General features: G+C 48.3%; 1 protein-coding gene across 2 annotated transcripts in view; it reads right to left on the bottom strand.

The window, feature by feature from the left end:
• SLC24A4 (solute carrier family 24 member 4) overlaps positions 1-15,157 on the bottom strand; it is a 163,374-nt gene extending 148,217 nt beyond the window's left edge. For both annotated transcript variants that reach the window (XM_061182820.1, XM_061182821.1), the window contains exons 1-2: positions 15,028-15,157; positions 12,848-12,958 (exon numbers count right to left, since the gene is read on the bottom strand). In XM_061182820.1, the coding sequence (XP_061038803.1) occupies positions 12,848-12,958; positions 15,028-15,157 (241 nt within the window). The remainder of the gene's footprint in view (positions 1-12,847; positions 12,959-15,027) is intronic.
• Positions 15,158-20,213: the final 5,056 nt, after the last annotated feature.

Genomic DNA, 20,213 nt, shown 5'->3' with positions numbered 1-20,213 from the left:
CCGGGCCCCACCCACAGAGGGCCAATGAGTGTCTGTCAGATGCGTACTTCAGAGTATGAAAGACAGGAGAGAAACCAGCCACTGTGCTCAGTACAAGGTTCTGGGCAAGGGTCCCCGCAGAGGGGTCCAACTCTAAAGAAGGAAGGAGTGCTTCCCACACCCCCGTCTTGGAAAATGGTGGTGTTGGGACCATTTATCTGCATCTGTGATCAGAACCGACAACTCCTACCTCCAACATCTGCCAAGACCTGCAGAAGCTGCCTCTCTCCGTCTATTCCTCTACAACCTGCACAAGACGATCACTTTTGCCTAAATCTCTGCAATAGCTCCTAAGTGTTCTCCCTGTCTTCACTTTTTTTTCCTCCCTAAAAAGCTCCTTAGACTTGATGCGAAGAACGTTCACATATTACCTTAATTGAAGTTAATCCCCCATGTTGCCAGCAGTCATCTTCCTAAAGCACAGAGCTGCTCAGAAACCGTCAGTGGCCCCCACTGCTTACAGGGTAGGGTACAAAGGCCTTCGGGGGTCTAAGGCTCTTACTCCAACATGCTTGTTACAGGGTGACTAGCCTCCCACACCCGCCCATACACCTTATGCCCTAAGCTTATCCGGGACCTAACTGTCCCTTAGCCAGGGGACCCTTCATCATCTTCCCCAAAGAACACAGGCTATGGGGACAGGTGGCCTGAGTCCCAATCCACACTCTGCCAATTATGAGCTAGGAGAACTGAGGCAAACTATTTAAGCTCTCTGTGCCTTCCCTGTATCGTTTGTAAACTGGATATAATAACAAAAACAATAATACCTACCAGCTACCCTCCCAGGATCGCTGCGAGGCTCAGCAAGGGAATGTGTGTAAGGCCCGTCCCCAGGGCCCCCTTTGATGTGATGCTCTTGATCCTGACATTTAGGACTGAGCTGTCCTTCCTCTGTCCTTACCCCCAGGATTGGAACACTTCATATGCCCCCTCGTATTACAGGTCAGTTTTGTATTTTGTTCCTCTCAACTGGAATGGAAGCTCCCTGGAGGCAGCGTCCACATCTAGGTCAGTTTTCATTTCCCCACGGGCTCAGCAGACAGTGTCGCTCCATGAATGCTCGTCTAGCCAAATATCAAACCCAAGAATGGTTTCCTACCTGAGCTCCGAGAAACTGCCCACAGAAGGCCTCCTAAGTAATTTTTTCATCCATGTGACTGTTTTAATAAACACAGATCTTAGGCACAGAGCTGAACCAGCTGGTGTGGGATCAGCCCAGCTAAAAGGCTGGTCCCTGAACTTGGCATGTATAATGGAATCAAATGTCAGACATTTATAGTGTGAAATGAGATCAACTGATGAGGGGGTCATAAAAGCTGGTATCTGAAAGGATGTTCTAAAAGACCTCCTGTGTCTTTCTTTTCTAGCCAGACCCTCCACCGACGGGGCCTTTGCTGCACGCGGGCCATGCGCAATGCTTGCACCAAATCCTATTTGTGGTTTTGAGTCAATTCTGAAAAGCCCCAAATAACTGATTTTCTCTATTTCACAAGGAAGGAGTGTTCTTCAAAGGGTTAAGCATCTACTATAGTTATGCAAACAATAGTAATGATGTTTGCACAGCACTTGATCCTAAAAAGCCTTAGGATAAATAGCATCATCATTATGCCCATTTCACAGGCAGGAAACTAAGGCTGTAATAGTCAAAGTGACTCATGCACAGGTTGTGTCAGGGCCAGAACGCAAACTCTGGTCTCCAAATTCCAGATCTCATTCATCAGGTCCCCCTTCACCAACAGAAAGGACCAGATGTGGAACATACACAGAGGTCCACTGCAGCCTGCATGGTCTACGCCGTCTCAGCATCAGCCCTTCAAAAAATCAACAGCTTCTTGTCCTCAAAGAGTAACAAGCAAACGTAAGTCCAGATGTCAATTTAACTTTTTTACTTGAAATAAAGCAAATGCTACCTTTACAAAATTCACCCTCAATCTTTCAGTTCTAAAAATTTATCCTATAAAATTATGTTCAATTCGAGTTATCTTTTGGAAGTAATTTCAGCAGCAAATATTTGTATAGTGCTTGCTCTGCGCCAGGCCCTCTTGTAAACCCATTATATAGATTAACACACTTAGCACATACAACCCGGTGAGGAAGGTGCTGTACGGGCTTCTATACACCTACACCTACACCTACACCTACACCTACACACACACACACACACACACACACACACACACACAGTGCTGTTCCAGAGTTTGGGATATATCAGTGAACAAAACAAACCCTGCCCCTTCCCTGAGGTTAGAAGATAAAGTAACTAGTTCATAGTTCAAGGTCACGTAACTACTAAGGACAGAGGCAGGATTGGAAACCAGGCAGTTTGACTCCAGAGTCCATGTTCTTAACCCTTGAGCTCTTAACTCTTAATTCCTCCTGGCTGGGTGTCTGGATCTGTCCCCAAGCATCAACAGGCTAGGGGGAGACAGCCAGGGAGACAGCAGCTGCTTTCGGGGGCCACAGCTCCCTGACGGGTAGAACGAGGGCCTCCGTCCATCCAGTCACTATTTGCTGCAAGCTGAGTTTATGCCTGACTCCGGCCTCAGTCCTAGAGCCAAAGATGCAGGGGACACAGCTGTGTTCTCAAGGAGCTCACAGCCTAGTGCAGAAAGACTAGCAAATATTTCTATTAGTTTAACCACAACCTGCTCTGGGCCCAGCACAACCTGTGAATTGGGGTGACTGCCTTAATTGTGGCTTGGGGCAGGGGCAATGTAAGCCAGTTTACCAGCTTCATCCTGGACAGCCCCAGCATACTGCCCAGCCCTACCTCCGTCTGCTTTAAAAAAAAAAAAGTAATCTGATTCAGCCTAGCCCTGGTTGAGCACTGACTCCATGCTAAATCCCCAAAGCCTAATTACTTAACTATCGTGCATGGTAATCTTAGGAAGTGTTTGTTTTCTCTCTCCCCTCGGACAGCCCGTGAGCACGATGCGTGGTTGCTAGCAAGCACTGCTTAGGTAGGACATGCTGCTACGATTTCTCAGACAGCACTTTCCTATGCACTGAGCCCTCTGCTTTAGAATGTCCTTCCACTGCCACCTCCTACCCTTGCAGGGTGGGCTCCGATGTCACCTCCTCCTGGGAGGGCACCCTTGCCCTGAACCACCGGGCTCTTTCCTCTGGAGGTATCTGCCATAGGTGGCTCTGTCTGTTATTTAAGCCCCCGTCTCCCCTGCGCAGTGCACGCTCCCTGACAGCAGAGACTGGGTCCCTTCCAGCTTCAGAGCCTAGTACAGTACAGGCTGTGTAGACAGTCGAGAAATGCACATTGCAATTAATTTCTCGCGCAATTACATGAGACCCAGAGCTGGAGCCCCGTCCTGTGCTGACTTAGCAAAGGGAGCTGTGGACCCAGAAACTGGTGGCACTTTCCCATGTGCAAGGGGACAAGCCACTGGGCAGAGAGCTCCTTTGCTTCTTGGCCACACAGTGACCTTCTGTTCCTTTCTCAAGGGGGACATCCACTGTCCTTCCAGGAGAAACTGTAAATTATTCCAGCACACTTACTTTTCTTCTTTTTTAGTAAAATGCTATGCTCCAATGGCCTCTTCATAATGGACAATGTTTAATAAACAACAAAAAAAACCCTTTTCAAGCATTTGACTTTGCTGTTGAGTTGAACGGCTGGATCTCTTCTACCCAAGGCAACACATGGCAATGCTTAATGATTTCCATTTTTAACTCAGGAGGAACGATCCTCAGAGTTCAAGAGGAAGCCGAGTGGGTGCTCTCTGGATTGCGGGAGGCCCGCATGGCGTCAAGAGCGGAGAATCTGGAAGTCAGATGGCCCGGCAAGGAGGCGAGATTGCTAGCAGATGGCCCCGATAGTTTGGATAAGGCAAAAAGGCAAAAAAAAAACCCAACAACAACAAAACTTTTGATTGCAAACAAATCGGTATTAGAAACATACCAAGAAGTGGAGCCCACACAGGTGTTTGCTGTTACAACGGATAGGCATTCCCTGTTCCTCAGGGGGCACCCAGACAGTGACGGAGTCTGGAATTGCAACGGAAGTCCTCATCTCTAAATTGTCTTTTTCCACCCTGTTTATTCGTAATTATGGATAAGGATATAGGCGCACGATTCACACCATCCAAATTAAAAACCTTGGCTCCACAGAAGATGTTTAGGGCAGTGAAACTGTTCTGTATGATATTGTTACGGTGGATACATGTCATTATACATCTATCAAAACTCAGAATGTACAACACAAAGAGTGAATCCTGATGTAAACTATGGACTTTGGTTAATAATAATGTGTCAGTATTGGCTCATCAACTGCAACAAATGTACCACAGGAATGCAAGGTATTAACAGGGGAAGCTGGGAAGAGGGGAAGTAATATAGGAAATCTATTTTCCCCTCAATTTTTCTGTAAACCTAAAACTACTCTAAAAATAAAGTCTGTTAATTCTCTCTCTCCCTGCCCCCACCATACACCTGTCTCTTCTTGCTGGCTGGGTGACCTTGGACTGGTTACTTAACCTCTCTGAGTCTCCTTTTCCTTATCTGCAAAATGTGGACACTAATGGCACCTACCCAAAGGGTTGTTATGAGGAGCAAGTAAGTTAATACACAGAAAGCACCTAGAACAGCACCTGCCTATAGTACGCTGGTGTTAGCCATGATTACAATGATGTAATGGGTACCCTTAAATACTGCAATTCATCATGGGATTTAAGGTTTGCAGCAGCCCTATGAGACAGGTAGGAAATGCTGCTATCCTCATTTTACAAAAGAGAAAACCTGAGGCTTAGAGAGATTATATGACTCGCTATAGGTCACGTGGCCGGCCAGTAACAGTGAGCTGGGACACAATTCCACACAACTGCCTTCCCCATGACAAGCTGCCATCGCCAAGAAGGAAAGAGCTCGTACACACTGAGACAGGGCATTGCCTGGCTGCGGGAAGTCTTTGTACTTATCCTATGTAATCTCGTTTTGGGAGGTATTTGTGTGAGAGAGAGAGAGAGTGGGGAGGGAGAGGGAGTGCAGGGAAGGGAGGGAGGGGGGAGAGGGGGGAAAGATCGACCCCAAATGCCAAGCAGGATCTTGGCAGAGCCAATACTAGAACCCAGACCTTTGGCCCCCAAGCCACCTGACCCACTGTATTAACATGCCCACTCCCACCACCCCAAAAAAGCCAAGAGTGATCACACTGATGACAGGGTGCTGTCTTCCTCGGCCTGTACTTGCGATCAGGTTTGTGGCTCTGCCAGCCTATCGCTGTTCCAAGGTGGACGGTGACACTTGCCCCAAGGAGCCACCTGGCTGCTCTGGAGGTTGCCCTGCCCAGGAAAGCCCCTCCCCGCTGGCACTCCAGCTCTGTCGTCTGGCACAGTAACTCAGCTGTGATCTCCCTGCCCACAGGGATAAGTTCAATTCTTGCTTTTCCAACGCCGCGCTTGCTTTTACATAACAACTTTCAGACTTGGGATGTGTGCCTTGAAGCAGCCTCCAAACAGACGTTCGTTCAGAATCCAGACACTTCATGTCATCGCCGGTACTACCTCACCTCCACACCCACACGGCCTGATGTACTTTTTGCAGCTCTGGGTCCCCTCCTCCTACTCTTGCTTTCTCGTGCCTTCTGCACCTCTGCTCCCCGCACAGGGGCGCCTACAGAGACCCACTGCAGCGGGCACCTGCTCAGTGATCTCATGTCTTCCCAGCCCAGCCTCAACGCTGGCTCCTGTGTGCAGGCTCCCACACCCGCACTAGCCTCCACCACCCTGTCTCCTCTCCCTATGGTCTGTACCTCAGCCTTGGCATGGAACAAAAAGGAAAAGTAGATCAGAGCCAGGCTGACCACAAAAAAGCCTCCACCTAGCACGTGATCCCACACCTCTGCTCTCCTGAAAATCTAGAAACCACCTTCAACTTCAGATGCCTCTCAAGCACCTCTCTGTCAGCCCTCCTTGCCCCCAGCCTTCCCTCTGTGGACACTATTATGGACTGAAGGCATCCCCACAAAATTCCTATGTTGAAGCACTAACCCCCCAAAGTAATGCTGTTGGAGATGGGGCCTCTGGGAAGTCACTCGGGTTAGACGGGGTCATGAAGGTGAGCTTTGGGCCTGATGGAGTTAGTGGCCTTATAAGAAGGGCCAGCAGAGGCTTATTCTCACTCACTCTCTCCTGCCACGTAAGGACACACACAAGCCAGTAAGAGAGTCCTCACCGGAGCCTGATCCTACTGGCACCCTGATCTCGGACTTCCAGCCTCCAGAACTGTGAGAAAATACATTTCTGTTTTATGCCACCCAGTCTATGGTATTTTGTTATGGCAGCTCAAGCGAAGACACATAGCCACCAGGCCTTTCAAAAGACATATTTGAAAAGGAGCAAAACCAAACATGACAAAGCAAATTCCTCCAATATCAATGGAGGGAACCAAGCTCCGGGAACCAAGCTCCTCTCTCCCTTTTCAAACATGAGGCACAGGATGCTGGGCATCTAAATGAACGGGGTGACATGGTAGAGGCGGGACCACTGACTCAATCTCAAATGTGCAGGAAAAGACAGTGTACGAATGGGGGAAGGCATTCCCACCCCAGCTAAGAAGCCAAAAGGTAAAACACCACCTAACTGTCAAGAGACAAAAACCAGTTTTTCTATTCAGAGGCAAGTTCTGCAAGGTATGCCATCTTCCAGCATCCCAAATCTCCAAAAAGGTTAAAAAAAAAAACAAACAAACAAACAAGAAATGCATTCACAGAAGAGAAAACAAACAATGTGTGTCAAGATGTTCATTTGTCCTCATAAAATTCAATTGACAAATAGTTTTCTAGTACCTACAATACATGGGCACTGTGTCATCTCTGGGCTAAGCAGATAAAAAAAATAATAATGAAAATGGGAGCGAATGTGTGAACATGTATGCGTGTAAGTGCTTGATGGGTATTAACTCATTTAATTCTAACAACCCTATGAAATAAATGCAATTATCACCCCCCTTACCACCCTCATTTTACAAAAGGAAACACTGAAGCACTATTATGGTTTTAAAAAGCAAACGAGGCTCGCCTTTTATATCCTAGTTGAGGGAGGCAAACAAACAATATAACAATGGATAAGTTTAGTGCCTGTTAAAACCTAAACCAAGAGAACCAGTGACACAGAAGGCTACTTCGGGTTGGGTGATCAGGAAAGGCCAGTGGGAGGTGACAATCACAAGAAGCTCATCTTAGAAGACGGGGTGGGGGGGCAGGGGCAGGGGAAGAGCAAGGTTCCCAGAAGCTCCAAAAGTCAGCCACAGAATGTGTCCATCACTGGTTCGGACCTCACAAGTCAGAGCCAGGCTCAGGCATCTGTATCTTTCAGAGCCTCCCAGGTGTTTCTCACCTGCGAGCTAGGGGTGAGAATCACCGGTTCCACCCTCAACTGTCTTCAAACACTCCAAGTGTCACCACCGAGAAACGTGTGGAAACCCTTTGGGTCCTGATATGGACTGAAGGTTTGTGTCTCTCTGAAATTCCTATGTTGAAGCCCTAACCCCCTAATGTGATGGTGTTTGGAGGTGGGGTCTTTAGGTTTATTTGAGGTTATGAGGGTGGAGTCCCTAAGACAGGATTAGCACCCTTATAAGAAGAGGGAGAGAAACCAGAGCTCCAGTTCTCTCTCCATCACGTGGGCACACAGCAAGAAGGCAGCCGTCTGCAAGCCAGGAATGGAGCTAGCTAACACCTTGACCTTGGGCTTCCCAGCCTCCAGAACTGTGAGAAATAAATGTCTGCTGTTTAAGCCACCCGGTCTGTAATTTTTTGTTCTGGCAGCCTGAACTAAGACAGTTCCCACGGGGTTCAAAGTCACTGCCCCTCATTCCTATTTCATGCATTTTGTAGGGAGGGACCCACTGCCTCTGGAGGAAGATAAAACAGAAAAATAAAACAAAGACCAAACTCCAATTTTGACCACTGAAGGCTATGGAAAAGTCATTTTTTTTTTTTGTTTGTTAGCTTCCCTACATTTAAAAAAAGAAACCAAACTGGTTTTCAGGGAAATCACTATGTTAAACTAAGTGTTAGCCTTCATTCAACATTCAAATACTTACTGAAAGCCTACAAAGTGTCAGGCAGTGTTCTAGCCCAGTGCTTCCCAGCCTTTGGTGGGCATGGGAACCGTCCCGGGGATCTCATTAGGATGCAGATTCTGATTCCGCAGTAGGTCTGGGGCCTGAGACTCTGCATTCCTAACAAGCTCCCAGGTGATGCCAACCATGCTGAGCAGCAGGGCTCCAGCCCAGCAGGCATCAACCCTGGCTTCAACTTGGAAGCGGCTGGGGAGCTCTGAACAAGTAGTGATTTCTAGGCCCCAGCCCCAGACGAAGGCAATCAGACACTCCCGGGTTGGGTCCTGGGCATTTCAAAAGGGCTTCAGTGATTTGAACGTGTGGCCAGGATTAAGAATCACTCTTCTGGGCATAGAGCAGTGAGCAAGGTAGCCCTCAAGGGGAGACAGATGATGAATAAGTAAATTATTTTAGATGGAGATACATGTCATAAAAATAACATAGGGTAACGTGATGGGGTCAGGGGGGCACTTACACTGAAGCACAAATAATGAGATGGAAACACCACCAAGATCTGGAGAAATGACCCCAGGCTGAGCAAAGAGCCCACTTTCCACCTCAAGTCTTAAGGGATGACTAGAGCAGGGTCCCATTCGTGTTTTTAGGAAACAAAGCTAAATACTTCTCTGACAGGTGAATAGGAGCACTCAGAGGGGACAGAAAATAAGACAGGGTCCCTCCCTGGAGGTTCTTATGGAAGCGTGAACTAACGTTTGTTCAACACCTACCGTGGGCGATGCTTCAGCTCTGGGAGCTGACACAGCAGGAAATTTTTCAAGCCCCATCTTCCCACATCCCTGAAAGACCTCATCTGGTAGATCAGGATGGGGGCCCTCTAGCTGGTGGAGAGGGATGCAGAGCAGGAGCTTCAGGGGATGTAAGAACCTTGGGGTTCTTTATGGGTGACTCCTGTAACTGTAGAAAAGACGGCAGCCACTGGCTGCCACCCTGTCACCCCCCTGACACTCTAACGGGAAGGGAGCTCTGGTCCACCTTGGTCACAGCAGCAGCCCCAGAACAGGACGGTTATAAAACATTGAGGGCCACCTCCTGAAACTGCCCATCCCCAGCTGACCCCCAGGCAGAGTTCGGGGCTGGAGGAGGATGCTTCAGTCCCCTCCCTCCAGAGGCAGAGACTGTGACGCACGTCTAAGCTGGTCCACACCCAACACTCCCCTGGCCAAGCAATTGGCTTAGAGTCATGTGATTTGAGTCATGTGACCCAAGCCAAGCCACCAGAACCTCGGGGCTTCTGCAGAACCGCCTCAGCCACCAGCACTCTCTCCCAGCATTTTTGGGTCTGGGAGGACATAAAGCCAGAGCTGTGGTCACCACCTCCCCACACTGGCTGACATCTGAGCCCAGAGACAGAAACTGAGTCTCAACACTTCACCTTTGACCTCACGCTTTCAGTGACTAAGCCAATAAATTCCCTTTTTCGCTAAACCCAATTTGGGGAGGTTTTCTGTCACTGCAGCAGAGGCCTGCCTCATCTAGACGCTAGGACTCCACAGATCTGCATCGGAGTCACTCACTGTCCTCCGAGCCCCGTGGGGCTGCTGCCTGGGGGACCTCTGCAGTCCTCCTGTGTGAGGACTCTGTCCTCTCTACTCGATTGTGAGCTGCTTGATGACAAGGGCGACCTCTTATACTTGCTTCTACTCCCCACCAAGTGCCCACTGCAGGGCTGGACACACAACAGCAGGTGTGTGCTACACACTTGTGAAATGGAAAGGAGACTGGATAGTCTCGTGGTCCAGGGACGAGGAGGCTGGAAGGGGAGTCAGGCTTCAGCCCCGCCTGGGCTGGGAGGAGAGCGGGGGCAGGTGCAATGGAGCAGGGAGGTCATGAGATCCAGAGTCAGATGACCAAGGGATGCTCCTGCCAGCCAAGAGATCTTGGGAAGTCACTGAACTTCTGAGCCTCGTGTTCCTCATCTTTGCATAAACACTAAGAATTAAAGTGTTTAATATTCGAAAATGCCCTTTCATTCCATCACTTGACCAATATTTACTGAGTCCTTTCTATGTGCAGGACCCTATCCCAGAAACAGTCAAGACAAAGCATAATCCAAATATGGCTTACTGCTAAACATTTTGCGGTTTCCCTGCTTCCCTCTCCACAAGGCGGACAAGACCAGTCCTTCCTGCCAAATAGGACTGACTGCTCCATAGTTAGTGGAATAATTTCTGATCAGACAGTATACTGAAGACACAGGGGCAACAGTGGGGCATAGGAGACTCTCTCCTAAGAACGGGGCCCCGTCTAAGCCAATGTGCCCAGACTAGATGGGACAGGAGCCACAGGAGGAGGACACAGCCAGCCCACGATGAGGCCATCAATGAGCTAGAAACCAGTCAAAAATGCACTCACCCTGATTCTTTACCCAGAGTAGCTAAGTCTTCCTTTCATGGATGGTGCTAATTTTAGCCTCTCAGGTGCCTAGAGAGGATGGACCCATAGTTCCTGGCCTTACACATGTTCATGGCTTAGTCCTGCACATGTGCCGGCCACTTCTGGCTGATGGAAGAACGTGCTGGGGGAGGTGAAATGACAGGATGGGCACCACTGCCCACTGGGTCACCGAGATAGATGGGAGTTTAAGGGGAATCCCAGCTGCTTCCCTGCAAGCTCACCCAATCCCATCCCCATCAAGCAGAGGATGAACCGTTTAGAGGTTTACCAAAGCCTCCGTGTCCCAAATGGACTTCTCAGACGGCATCTTGAGGGAAGGGAAGTTGATGGTGTAGAAGACAGGCTCTGAGGGAAGGCCCTGGCCTTCTTCAGTGCATGGAACTAACCAAACATTTCAGACCCACAGGCCTAGGTTCCAGTGCCAGCTTCCCCGCTTGTAAGGTTCATGACTTTGAGTGACTCGTGTCTCCTCCCTAGATGTTTTCCGACCTTTAAAATGCAGATAAGACCTGCCTATGAAAATAAGACATGGGAAGACTGTCATCCTAACCCGGTCCTTTGGCCTGGGTTTCTAGTTCCTTTTGCACACAGCCCCATACAGAGCCTTACCAGATTCTTCCAACAACCCTGGAGTAGGAGGCCAAGTACTATTCTGCCCATATTAGAGGTAAGAAAACAGACACCTAAAAAGACTGACTTGCCCGGCAACTTGGTGGAAAAGCCAAGTGGTTCCCATCTATAGTAAAACCTCATAGGGTCTGGAGAAAAAGGAACCCTCCCACACTGTTGGTGGGAATGTAAATTGGTGCAGCCACTATGGAGAACAATATGGAGGTTCCTTTAAAAAACTAAAAATAGAGCTACCACATGATCCTGCAATCCCACTCCTGGGCATATATCTGGAGAAAATCATAAATCGAAATGATACACGCACCCCAATGTTCATAGCAGCACTATTTACAATAGCCAAGACATGAAAGCAACCTAAAGGTCTACCAACAGGTAAATGGATAAAGAAGATGTGGTATACATACACAATGGAGTATTACTCAGCCATAAAAAAGAACCAAGTAATGCCATTTGCAGCAACATGGATGGACCTAGAGATTATCATATTAAGTGAAGTAAGTCAGACAAAGACAAATATCATGTGGTATCACTTATATGTGGAATCTTAAAAAATGATACAAATGAACTTATTTACAAAACAGAAATAGACTCACAGACATAGAAAACAAACTTATGGTTACCAAGGGGGATAGCAGGGTGGGGGTAAATTAGGAGTCTGGGATTAACATACACACATTACTGTACATAAAATAGGTAAACAACAAGGACGTACTGTATAGCACAGGGAACTATACTCAGTATCTTGTAATAACCTATAATGGAAAAGAATCTGAAAAAGGATATATATGTATAACTGAATCACTCTGCTATACACTTGAAATACAACATTGTAAATTAACTATACTTCAATTTAAAAAAATAAGAAAATAAAACCTCATAGTTCCCAAAGAGCTTTTGAATGCATCATCCCACTGAGTCCTTCTCACAAAGACCCCCAAGTTTGGGAGCCAGAGCTAAAACCTAGGACTGGCCTGTCTGAGGCCTGGGCAGCTTCCATTCGCTGGCCCGTACAGGTTCTGAGAAGAAACCTCCACCCATTTAAGCAAAGCCTGCATCTGGCAGGAGAACAGACGAGATGTCATCACTGGGTCCCTACAGCCTCTGATCGCCTGGAGAAGTCTGAAGAGGCACATCGAACCACCTCCCAGGGCGAGCAGAACCCATCTACCAGGCTGCAATGCTACCTGGAACTCCTCTTCCAGAGAAGGGGCCCCAGCAACCCAGCGTGTCCCACCCCGGCAGCGACCCTGGGTGGTATGACCCTGGTGAGTCATCCCAAAGTGCCCTCTGCCAGAGCAGCTGGGTTTGTGTCCCTGAAGCTCCATCAGATGGACACAGAGAGCAAAAGGGAAAGAAAACGAAGACACCCAGGCAAATAAAATTGCGGGAGCTGGGGCGGAACACTGAGCCTTTAGGAGCATTGTGAGAACAAAAAATGAGAACTTAAATTTAAAAGTGAGAATTTAAATTCTCTGAAATGTGATCTTTTCAGTTGTTGGACAAAGAAAGTACTGGAGTTGCTTAGCAGCACGACTGATTAACATCTGTACGTTACCTTTCAACACCTTATAGCTACCCTTTCCTACTCAGGGTCACAAAACCACCTTTTCTCAGCTCTGGCTATAATTGTCCACATACGCACCATCTCCAGACCCCGCCAAATGCATTAGGGGAAGAATCTCTCTCTTACCCGGATCTGTGCAGTTCTTAGCTGTCTGAGTCCCATTCACTGGTGCCATCAGCCTTCTACTTCTCCATGTGTCTGGTAAAACATGTTTGCTAGCAGAAGCTGTTTTGTGCCCTGGATTGGAAAATAAGTCACAAACACCATTAGATCAACATGGCGCCTGCATTCTCACAATGGCCTTACACGCCTGTATCTAGCTATGTCAGCAACAGCCCTGTTTGATTATTTAGAGCCATCTGTAGGGAGTGATACAATGACTGGAAGCACAATTTCACCTGCTGACCTACAGTAATCTGCTTCCTAGATCTAGTTCATTGTTTCTAGTCCCAGATTGGTCAGCACGTGATCTGACCTTGGCCAAGATTGCTCCAGTCTCAGCCCTTCACAGGTGCAACAAAGGGTTTAGATAGGTGACCATGAAGTTCTTAGCCAGTAAACATGCTCAGGCATTCCTGCCCTGAAGGATAAAGTCAGCAAACAGGTGGAGAAAGTTGATGGGGTCTGGCCCGCTGGCTTCTCACCCTTGAATGTGCACACAAATCACCTGGGAACCTTGTTAAAATGCAGATTCTGATTCAGTAGGTCTGGCCCACGACCCAAGATTCTACACTAACAAGCTCCCTCCCAGGTGACACTGATTCTGTCCGTCCAAGGGCCATATTGAGTAACAAGGGAGATCACTGGTATGGATGCCGATAACCAAGCGCAGTTAAACTCCTAAAGGCCAGCAAATAAAAATGATTCTCACCTTAAGACCTTTAAAGTATTCATTTATCTCTCCTGATGTGCATACTGCTTCAGCTGGGTAATAATACCTCTTCTATAATGCTGACATCTAGGAGCCTCTAGGTATTTTGTTATTTCTTGTAATTGAGGGAGAACACACACCAACTTGCCCAATTGCAAAGCACCAGGTACTAAGGTGTTCAAATAACCTTTCTGGATTTCTGTTGGACAGGGCCAGTTTTTGATCTTTTATCCTCAAATCACAAAGTTTGGGTTTTGAAAGGCAGTATTAAAGAGTTAAATCAAGTTCCACCTGATTTTTATCAATATGAACCTCTCTAAATTGTCCCTAACTGCTCAAGAAGGTACCATCTGCTTTATTCCCCATGTTCAGGTTGCTAAATCATGCCATTTCTTTCATTTTTTAAAATGTTAGACAGCAATCGGGAAAAAAGCATATATACGTATGTATATACACACACATATATGTATAACTGAATCACTTTGCTGTACAGCTGAAACTAACACATTATAAATCAACTATACTTCAATTAAAAATTTTTTTAAATAGTTTCTAGAGGACATTAAAAATTAAAATAGAACACTAAAAAAACAATACTAGAAGGTCCACAGCATCCAACTAAAAATGGGAATGTCAGCCACCTGAATGTCTTCTGAAGCTTCCACCTAGGCTCACATCCCCCACTCCCTTCCCTAAACATATTTTCTGTAAGTTTCTTTTTCTCTCCATCTTAAATTTGTATATCCTAAGCAACTCCCAAATCCCTCAGTCTCTCCTTGGATGAAGGAGTGTGGATAGTGGTTCCAGGCACAAGCGTTCTGGTACCGTGGGGATTAAGAGGAGTTGAGAAGTGATGCTGAAACATAGCAGCAACCTCCCGAGGGGACAGACTGCCCCCAGCATTTTTACGGTTTGGAGAGGACGCGTCAGGACACCCAGGGCGCCCCTTTGGCAGGGGCGAAGGGAGAGCTGAGACTCAGTTCCCAGCCTCAGAATCTGGGTTTTCGAGGGACGCGGAGAACAACCTTCTCCGCTCCGTAAAATTGGAAATTGGTCCACTTAGTCTCGTCCGCCCCAGGCCAAGAGAATCCACACCTGGATCCCGCCGCTGCGCTGCCCACACTCCCTGGGCACCCCAGGGACAGAACTCTGGCGCCGAGGGGGCCAGTGGTTCAGGCTTTCGCCTTAGTAACACAGACCTGCAGCCGCGTTCTGAGCCCCCAGGGGCCGCGCGCAGCTCAGGGGAACAGGCACCACAGCTCAGAGCGTCGATATCAGCCCTCCTGGGTGCGCTCTACCTGCCTGGTGGGGAAGGGACTGGATGAACCCTTGGGGCCAACCTGACTGGGAAGGAAGGGAAGACCTCTCGGAGCTGCCCCGCGGCTTTCAAGCCCAAGCCCCCCAACTCCCGGGGCAGGCCCGCACCAGTACCTACCCCAGCTGCCAAAGAGGCCAGACGCACAGCACACCAGGGCCAAAATCGCGCACACGAAGCCAACTTGCTGCAGCAGCATCTCTCGTCTCCTGCGAACTTTGCGCGGCCGCGGGGGGCCGCGGAGCGCCATCCCGGAGCGCCCGGATGCCGTCTCTGGCAGAGGATGGGGAGCCCCACTGGCCGGAGTGCTATCTGTGGCGGAGCGGCGTGGACTGGAGCGGGCGACGCGAGGCTCAGAGGCGAGGGGCTACGGGCCAAAGCTTCATGGCCCGCGGGCGAGCTCGGCGGGGAAGCCCAGAGGGGAGAGAGGAGGTGCGGGCGCGCGGCGTGCGCGCTCCGCTCACCGTGGCTCCGTGGCGAGGAGGCGACGCCGGCACGGTGGCGCTGGCGGCCCTGGCTCGCAGGGCTGGCGCAGTCCTGGCGCTGGTGCCCCTTACCTGCCCGCTCAGCCTCGGCGCCCTCGCCCGGCCGCAGCCCCGGTAGCACTCAGTGTGCCCCCGCGCCCCGCGCCCCGCCCCGCCGCTCGCACTCGCAGCATCCTCCCCCTCCAAGTTTGGCGGCGGCCGCCGGCCAGCGATGCTCCCCTGCTTCCCGGCGAGCCGAGCCCCGGCGGCCCAGGGCGCTCAGAGGCGGAGGCAGGCGGGACGCGCGGGACCTGCAACCCTCGCCGCGAGCAGCCTCGACGACGGCCCTCCGGGGGCGAGCTCTCCCCGGGAACTTTCTCTCCGGCTGCCGGCGTCTGCGTCTGCGAGGCCGTGGCGCCTCCCGCCCGCAGCTCTCGCCTCCCTTCTCCTCCCCTCCTGCCCGCCTCTCACCACCGCCCCCCCCCTCCCCAGCACGTGTACTCCTCCCCTAGGGCGCACTCGCCCGGGCGCTCCTCCCTTCCCCCGTGAGGCTCAACTACTGACCCACACAATCACCCTCCTTCTCCCTTTTTCTCTCCCCCAGCCCCCGTGGAGCCGAAGCAAGCCCTTCTCTAACCCTCCGAGGCTGCTGCAGAGAGGAACGGGTTATGGCACCACAGGGACTCTGGGAACAAGGGTTTCTGTAGAGCGATCGCTCTAGTCCGGGCTCTGCACGACCCCCGAGGCGACCCGAGGCCCCCACGACCACTCCCCCAGGGGCGGGAGATGCACGAGAAGATTAATTGCTCGAGCAGAGCTAACAACAGGCTTGCACCAAGCCGACGAGCGCCCGCGAGCCCAGGGCCGGCTCCTCCAGGGCTCTCGGGGCGCTACGCCGACCTGCACGAAGCTGGAGACCCGGCAGAGAGAAACCCGAGAGTTCTGCGCCCCGCCGCGGAGAGTGGAGCTTTTGATGTTCTGGAGCCTTACCGTTTCACGGGGCTTTCTGGGTTTTTTGTTTTGTTTTGTTTTGTTTTTCCTCCTTTTCTCTGATCGGCCTCTCTAGTGTAAAGCACTTTAAAAATGGGGCAGGAGGGAGAATTTCCGAAGAGCAGCAGCTGAGTTGTAATCCAGGTGCAAGCAGGTGGTGGGGACCTTTAGCGGAAGGGCCTCAGCCCAGAGGGTTTGTGACTACCCCTGGGAATGATTTCCTTCCCTGGCCAACTCATCAAGCCCCTAGTTAGGGCCTGCTAGGGGTTAAGTCCACTTAAAATCCTTTTTGGAACAAGGCCAGCTCTGTTTAATTAAATAAATACACACCCACCGTGTGCAGGATTAATGCCAAGTGCCAGCCAGAGAACAAAACAAAACAAAACAACCAAAAAAATGTGTAAGATCCAGTTCCTGCTTTCAAGGAACCCCAAAGCAAAGGGGAGCCAGACCCCTAGATAAATGCCTGTTTAATAGGGTCAGTTCTAAAAGTCACTGTTTTTGCGGAATGTGTGTCATTCCATCACTACTCAAAATGTGGTCCACAGCAGCATAAGCATTGCCTGGGAGCTTGCAAGAAATTCAGGCTCTAAGTTTCCAGCCCAGACCTACTGAGTCAGAATGTGCATTTTTAACAAGACCCCCTGGAGATTTGTGTGCACATTCAAGTGTCAGAAGCACGGCCATTTCAAATCTGTCCCAATGCTTCTAGTGGGGCACCATCCGCACAGTTCCTCTTGGTCTGACCAAGCAAGAATTTTGCTTGTGCTAGCCTGGCATAGTGACACAGGTGAGAGGTACCTGGAGGGCCAGGGGAAGGAGAAGATTCACTAATTATTTTCAGTAGTCCTGTTTCAGTAGTCCCACGGATACTGAAGGCATGAACACAAGACTAATTGCAATAGAAACCCCTAGAGGAAATGAAATGGAAAAGGCCAGGTTGCCCTTGTGTAGAACAGCTCAGGATTCTGTTCTGTCTGTAGAGCAGCCTTACCATTGAGGATCTCCCTCTATATGGGTGACCTCTACCAAGCATACCTGCCGGTGACAAAAAGGGCACTTTTCTTATGTTTGAAGAATTTTCTTCTTATTGACCAGGCTGTACAAGGATTGCTATTTATCAATAACAAAAGACCACAGAACAGTGTTAAATGGGCATTTGGAAAGCTAGCCAAGAGCCCTTGGCATTGTATTTTCACCAAAGGAAAAAGTTAAAGTGATAATATACTATTGTCCCGCCGTAAGACAGCATTTGGGTCACATTGGTTAAAGCATCTCTAATGAACAAAATGGCATCTTATTATACATGCACCCCAATGTTCATTGCAGCACATTTACAATAGCCAAGACATAGAAGCAACCTAAATGCCCGTTGATAAATGAATGTATAAAAAAGATGTGGTATATTTATACAATGGAATATTACTCAGCCATAAAAAATGAAATAATGCCATTTGCAGCAACACAGATGGACCTGGAGATTATCATACTAAGTGAAGAAAGCCAGGCAGAGAAAGACAAATATTTTATGATATCACTTATATGTGGAATCTAAAAAAATAATACAAATGAACTTATCTACAAGACAGACTTAGACCCAGAGACATAGAAAACAAAATTATGGTTACCAAAAGGGAAAGTGGGGTGAGGGGGAGGGTAAATTAGGAGTTTGGGATAAACATATGCATACCACTATATATAAAATAGATAACCAACAAGGATCTACTGTATAGCACAGGGAACTATACTCAATATATTGTAATAACCTGTAAGGGAAAAGAATCTGAAAAAGAATATATATCAATATATATATACATATATATGTGTGTGTATATGTGTATATATATGCATATATGTATAACTGAATCACTTTGCTGTACACCTGAAACTAATACAACATTATAAATCAACTATACTTCAATTAAAAAAACTTACCGAAGCTTTAAAAATGGCATCTTATTACTAGGATTTAATATTTTCCTAAAACTTTTGTCCATGGAGCTCATGCAGGGCTGGCAAAAATAGACATTTCTGAATCCAAAACAGGCCAAAGGAGTCATCAGGTGTCTGTCTTTAAACATTTAGCCAGCTCTTTAATAGAACATTTCTTTGACATCTTTCACCTGCTCTCAGTTAATAGTTAGAACCCTTGGAATAATTTCACATGCACAAATGGATTCCTTTTATCTGACAGTTTAAAAAGCAATTCATTTGAAATTGTACTTTTTGCTTCATTTAAATACTGCCCATTACCAAATAGCCTTTGCTGCAGCTCTAATGACTCACCCTACAGAAGAGAGAATTGGATTTTATGTATCTTTCAGATTCAAAGCATCCAGGAGCATTTTCTAAGCAAGGCCATGGAGACAAATGGAAAGTGCATTTCTGGGTTTACCTTAGTTAGCCTAGTTGTGACTTCAGTGACATTGGATTCTGAGTATCCCCTCTGCAACAGTATTTTGTGTGATGTGACATAGTAGGAGACTGTCCACATGACCAGTTTTCAGCATTTTGATAGGAAGGCTCAGTCTGTGAAGATAGGTACAATGTATTTTTTCTTAAATATTCATTCCTATGACATGAAGAGCCTCACCATTTAATTCATCTTCTTACTCGGTTTTTTTCAAGTTTACTTAAACGACCTTCTCTATGAATTGTAATTCCTCCTGCTGTGTCTTCCAGATAGCTGTATCAGTTGGCACCACCTAGGTCAGCAGTTCTCAAACTTGACCATGCTTTAGAATCCCCTGGAGGGCTTGTTAAAACTTAGATTGCTAAGCCCCACCCCAGGGTTTCAGCTTCAGTAAGTCTGGGGTGGGGCCTGAGAATTTGTATTTCTAACAAGTTCCCAGGCGAAGCTGTTACTACTGGTCCAGGAACCACATTTTGAGAACCACTGGGCTAGGTTATGCTGTGGTAACCACAAAAAACAGTAAAACAACAAAAGTTTGCTTCAGGGTAGCAGAATATTCAACTCCAAAACATGCTACTTTGGCATAAGGATTATTTTGAGCTGAAGGCAAATAAGAAGAAGCAAATACAAGAAAAACTTCCCCTATTTGCCCTTCCCCTATTTGCCTAAATGTAGGAAATAAATCTGTAGAGATTATTCCCCTCTGCTCTGTGCCAGGAAGGACAGAAGTTAATCACTGGTGACAACTCTAGATCCTTATCAGCCCAGGGACAGCACCAGAGCAATCTATCTACACACTTTGCTAAAACTCGCCCTTATCCGCCCGCCGTTGATCTCCCCTTATATTTGCCTTCTCACAATTTGCCACCCGTGGAAGCACAAAGTCTTTTTCCTTTGTCTTCTCACTTCTCTAAAGATGTACTTTTACTTTGTTAAAATGCTATATAAGCCCAAATTCTTACCACCCCTTTGAATTACTCATTACTGGGTAATCCCATGTGTATGCACGATGCACAGATGAATAAACTTCTGTTTGGTTTTCTCTTGTTAATCTGTCTTTTGTTGGTCTAATTTACAAGGCCCCAGCCAATGAACCTAAGATAGGTGGAGGGAAAATAGTTTTTCCTCCCCTACATTTCTTGTCTATCAAGAGGTGTGTGTCTTGAGGGCAGTTACTCATGTTCTTAGGAACAGCCACAGTCTCAAATATTGCTGCTCGCCATGCCAGAGGGAGGAGAGCCCACTGGAGGGTCTTGAGCTGGCAGCTGAGGACTCTGGGGTCTGCACACCGCTGCTCACCACTCATTGGCCAAAGCCAGGCACGTGGCCCCAGCAACATGGGCGGGTCTGGAAGTGCGCTTCTTCCACTGCAGGCTGAACTCTGCACTCCGCAGTGGACAGCCCCCATGACAACCACACCAGAGCAAACATCCCGCTTC

This window comes from Eubalaena glacialis, chromosome 2, assembly GCF_028564815.1.
Source record: "Eubalaena glacialis isolate mEubGla1 chromosome 2, mEubGla1.1.hap2.+ XY, whole genome shotgun sequence".
In the NCBI taxonomy this organism is placed as follows: Eukaryota; Metazoa; Chordata; class Mammalia; order Artiodactyla; family Balaenidae; genus Eubalaena; species Eubalaena glacialis.
This window is presented reverse-complemented; position numbering and strand designations above follow the sequence as displayed.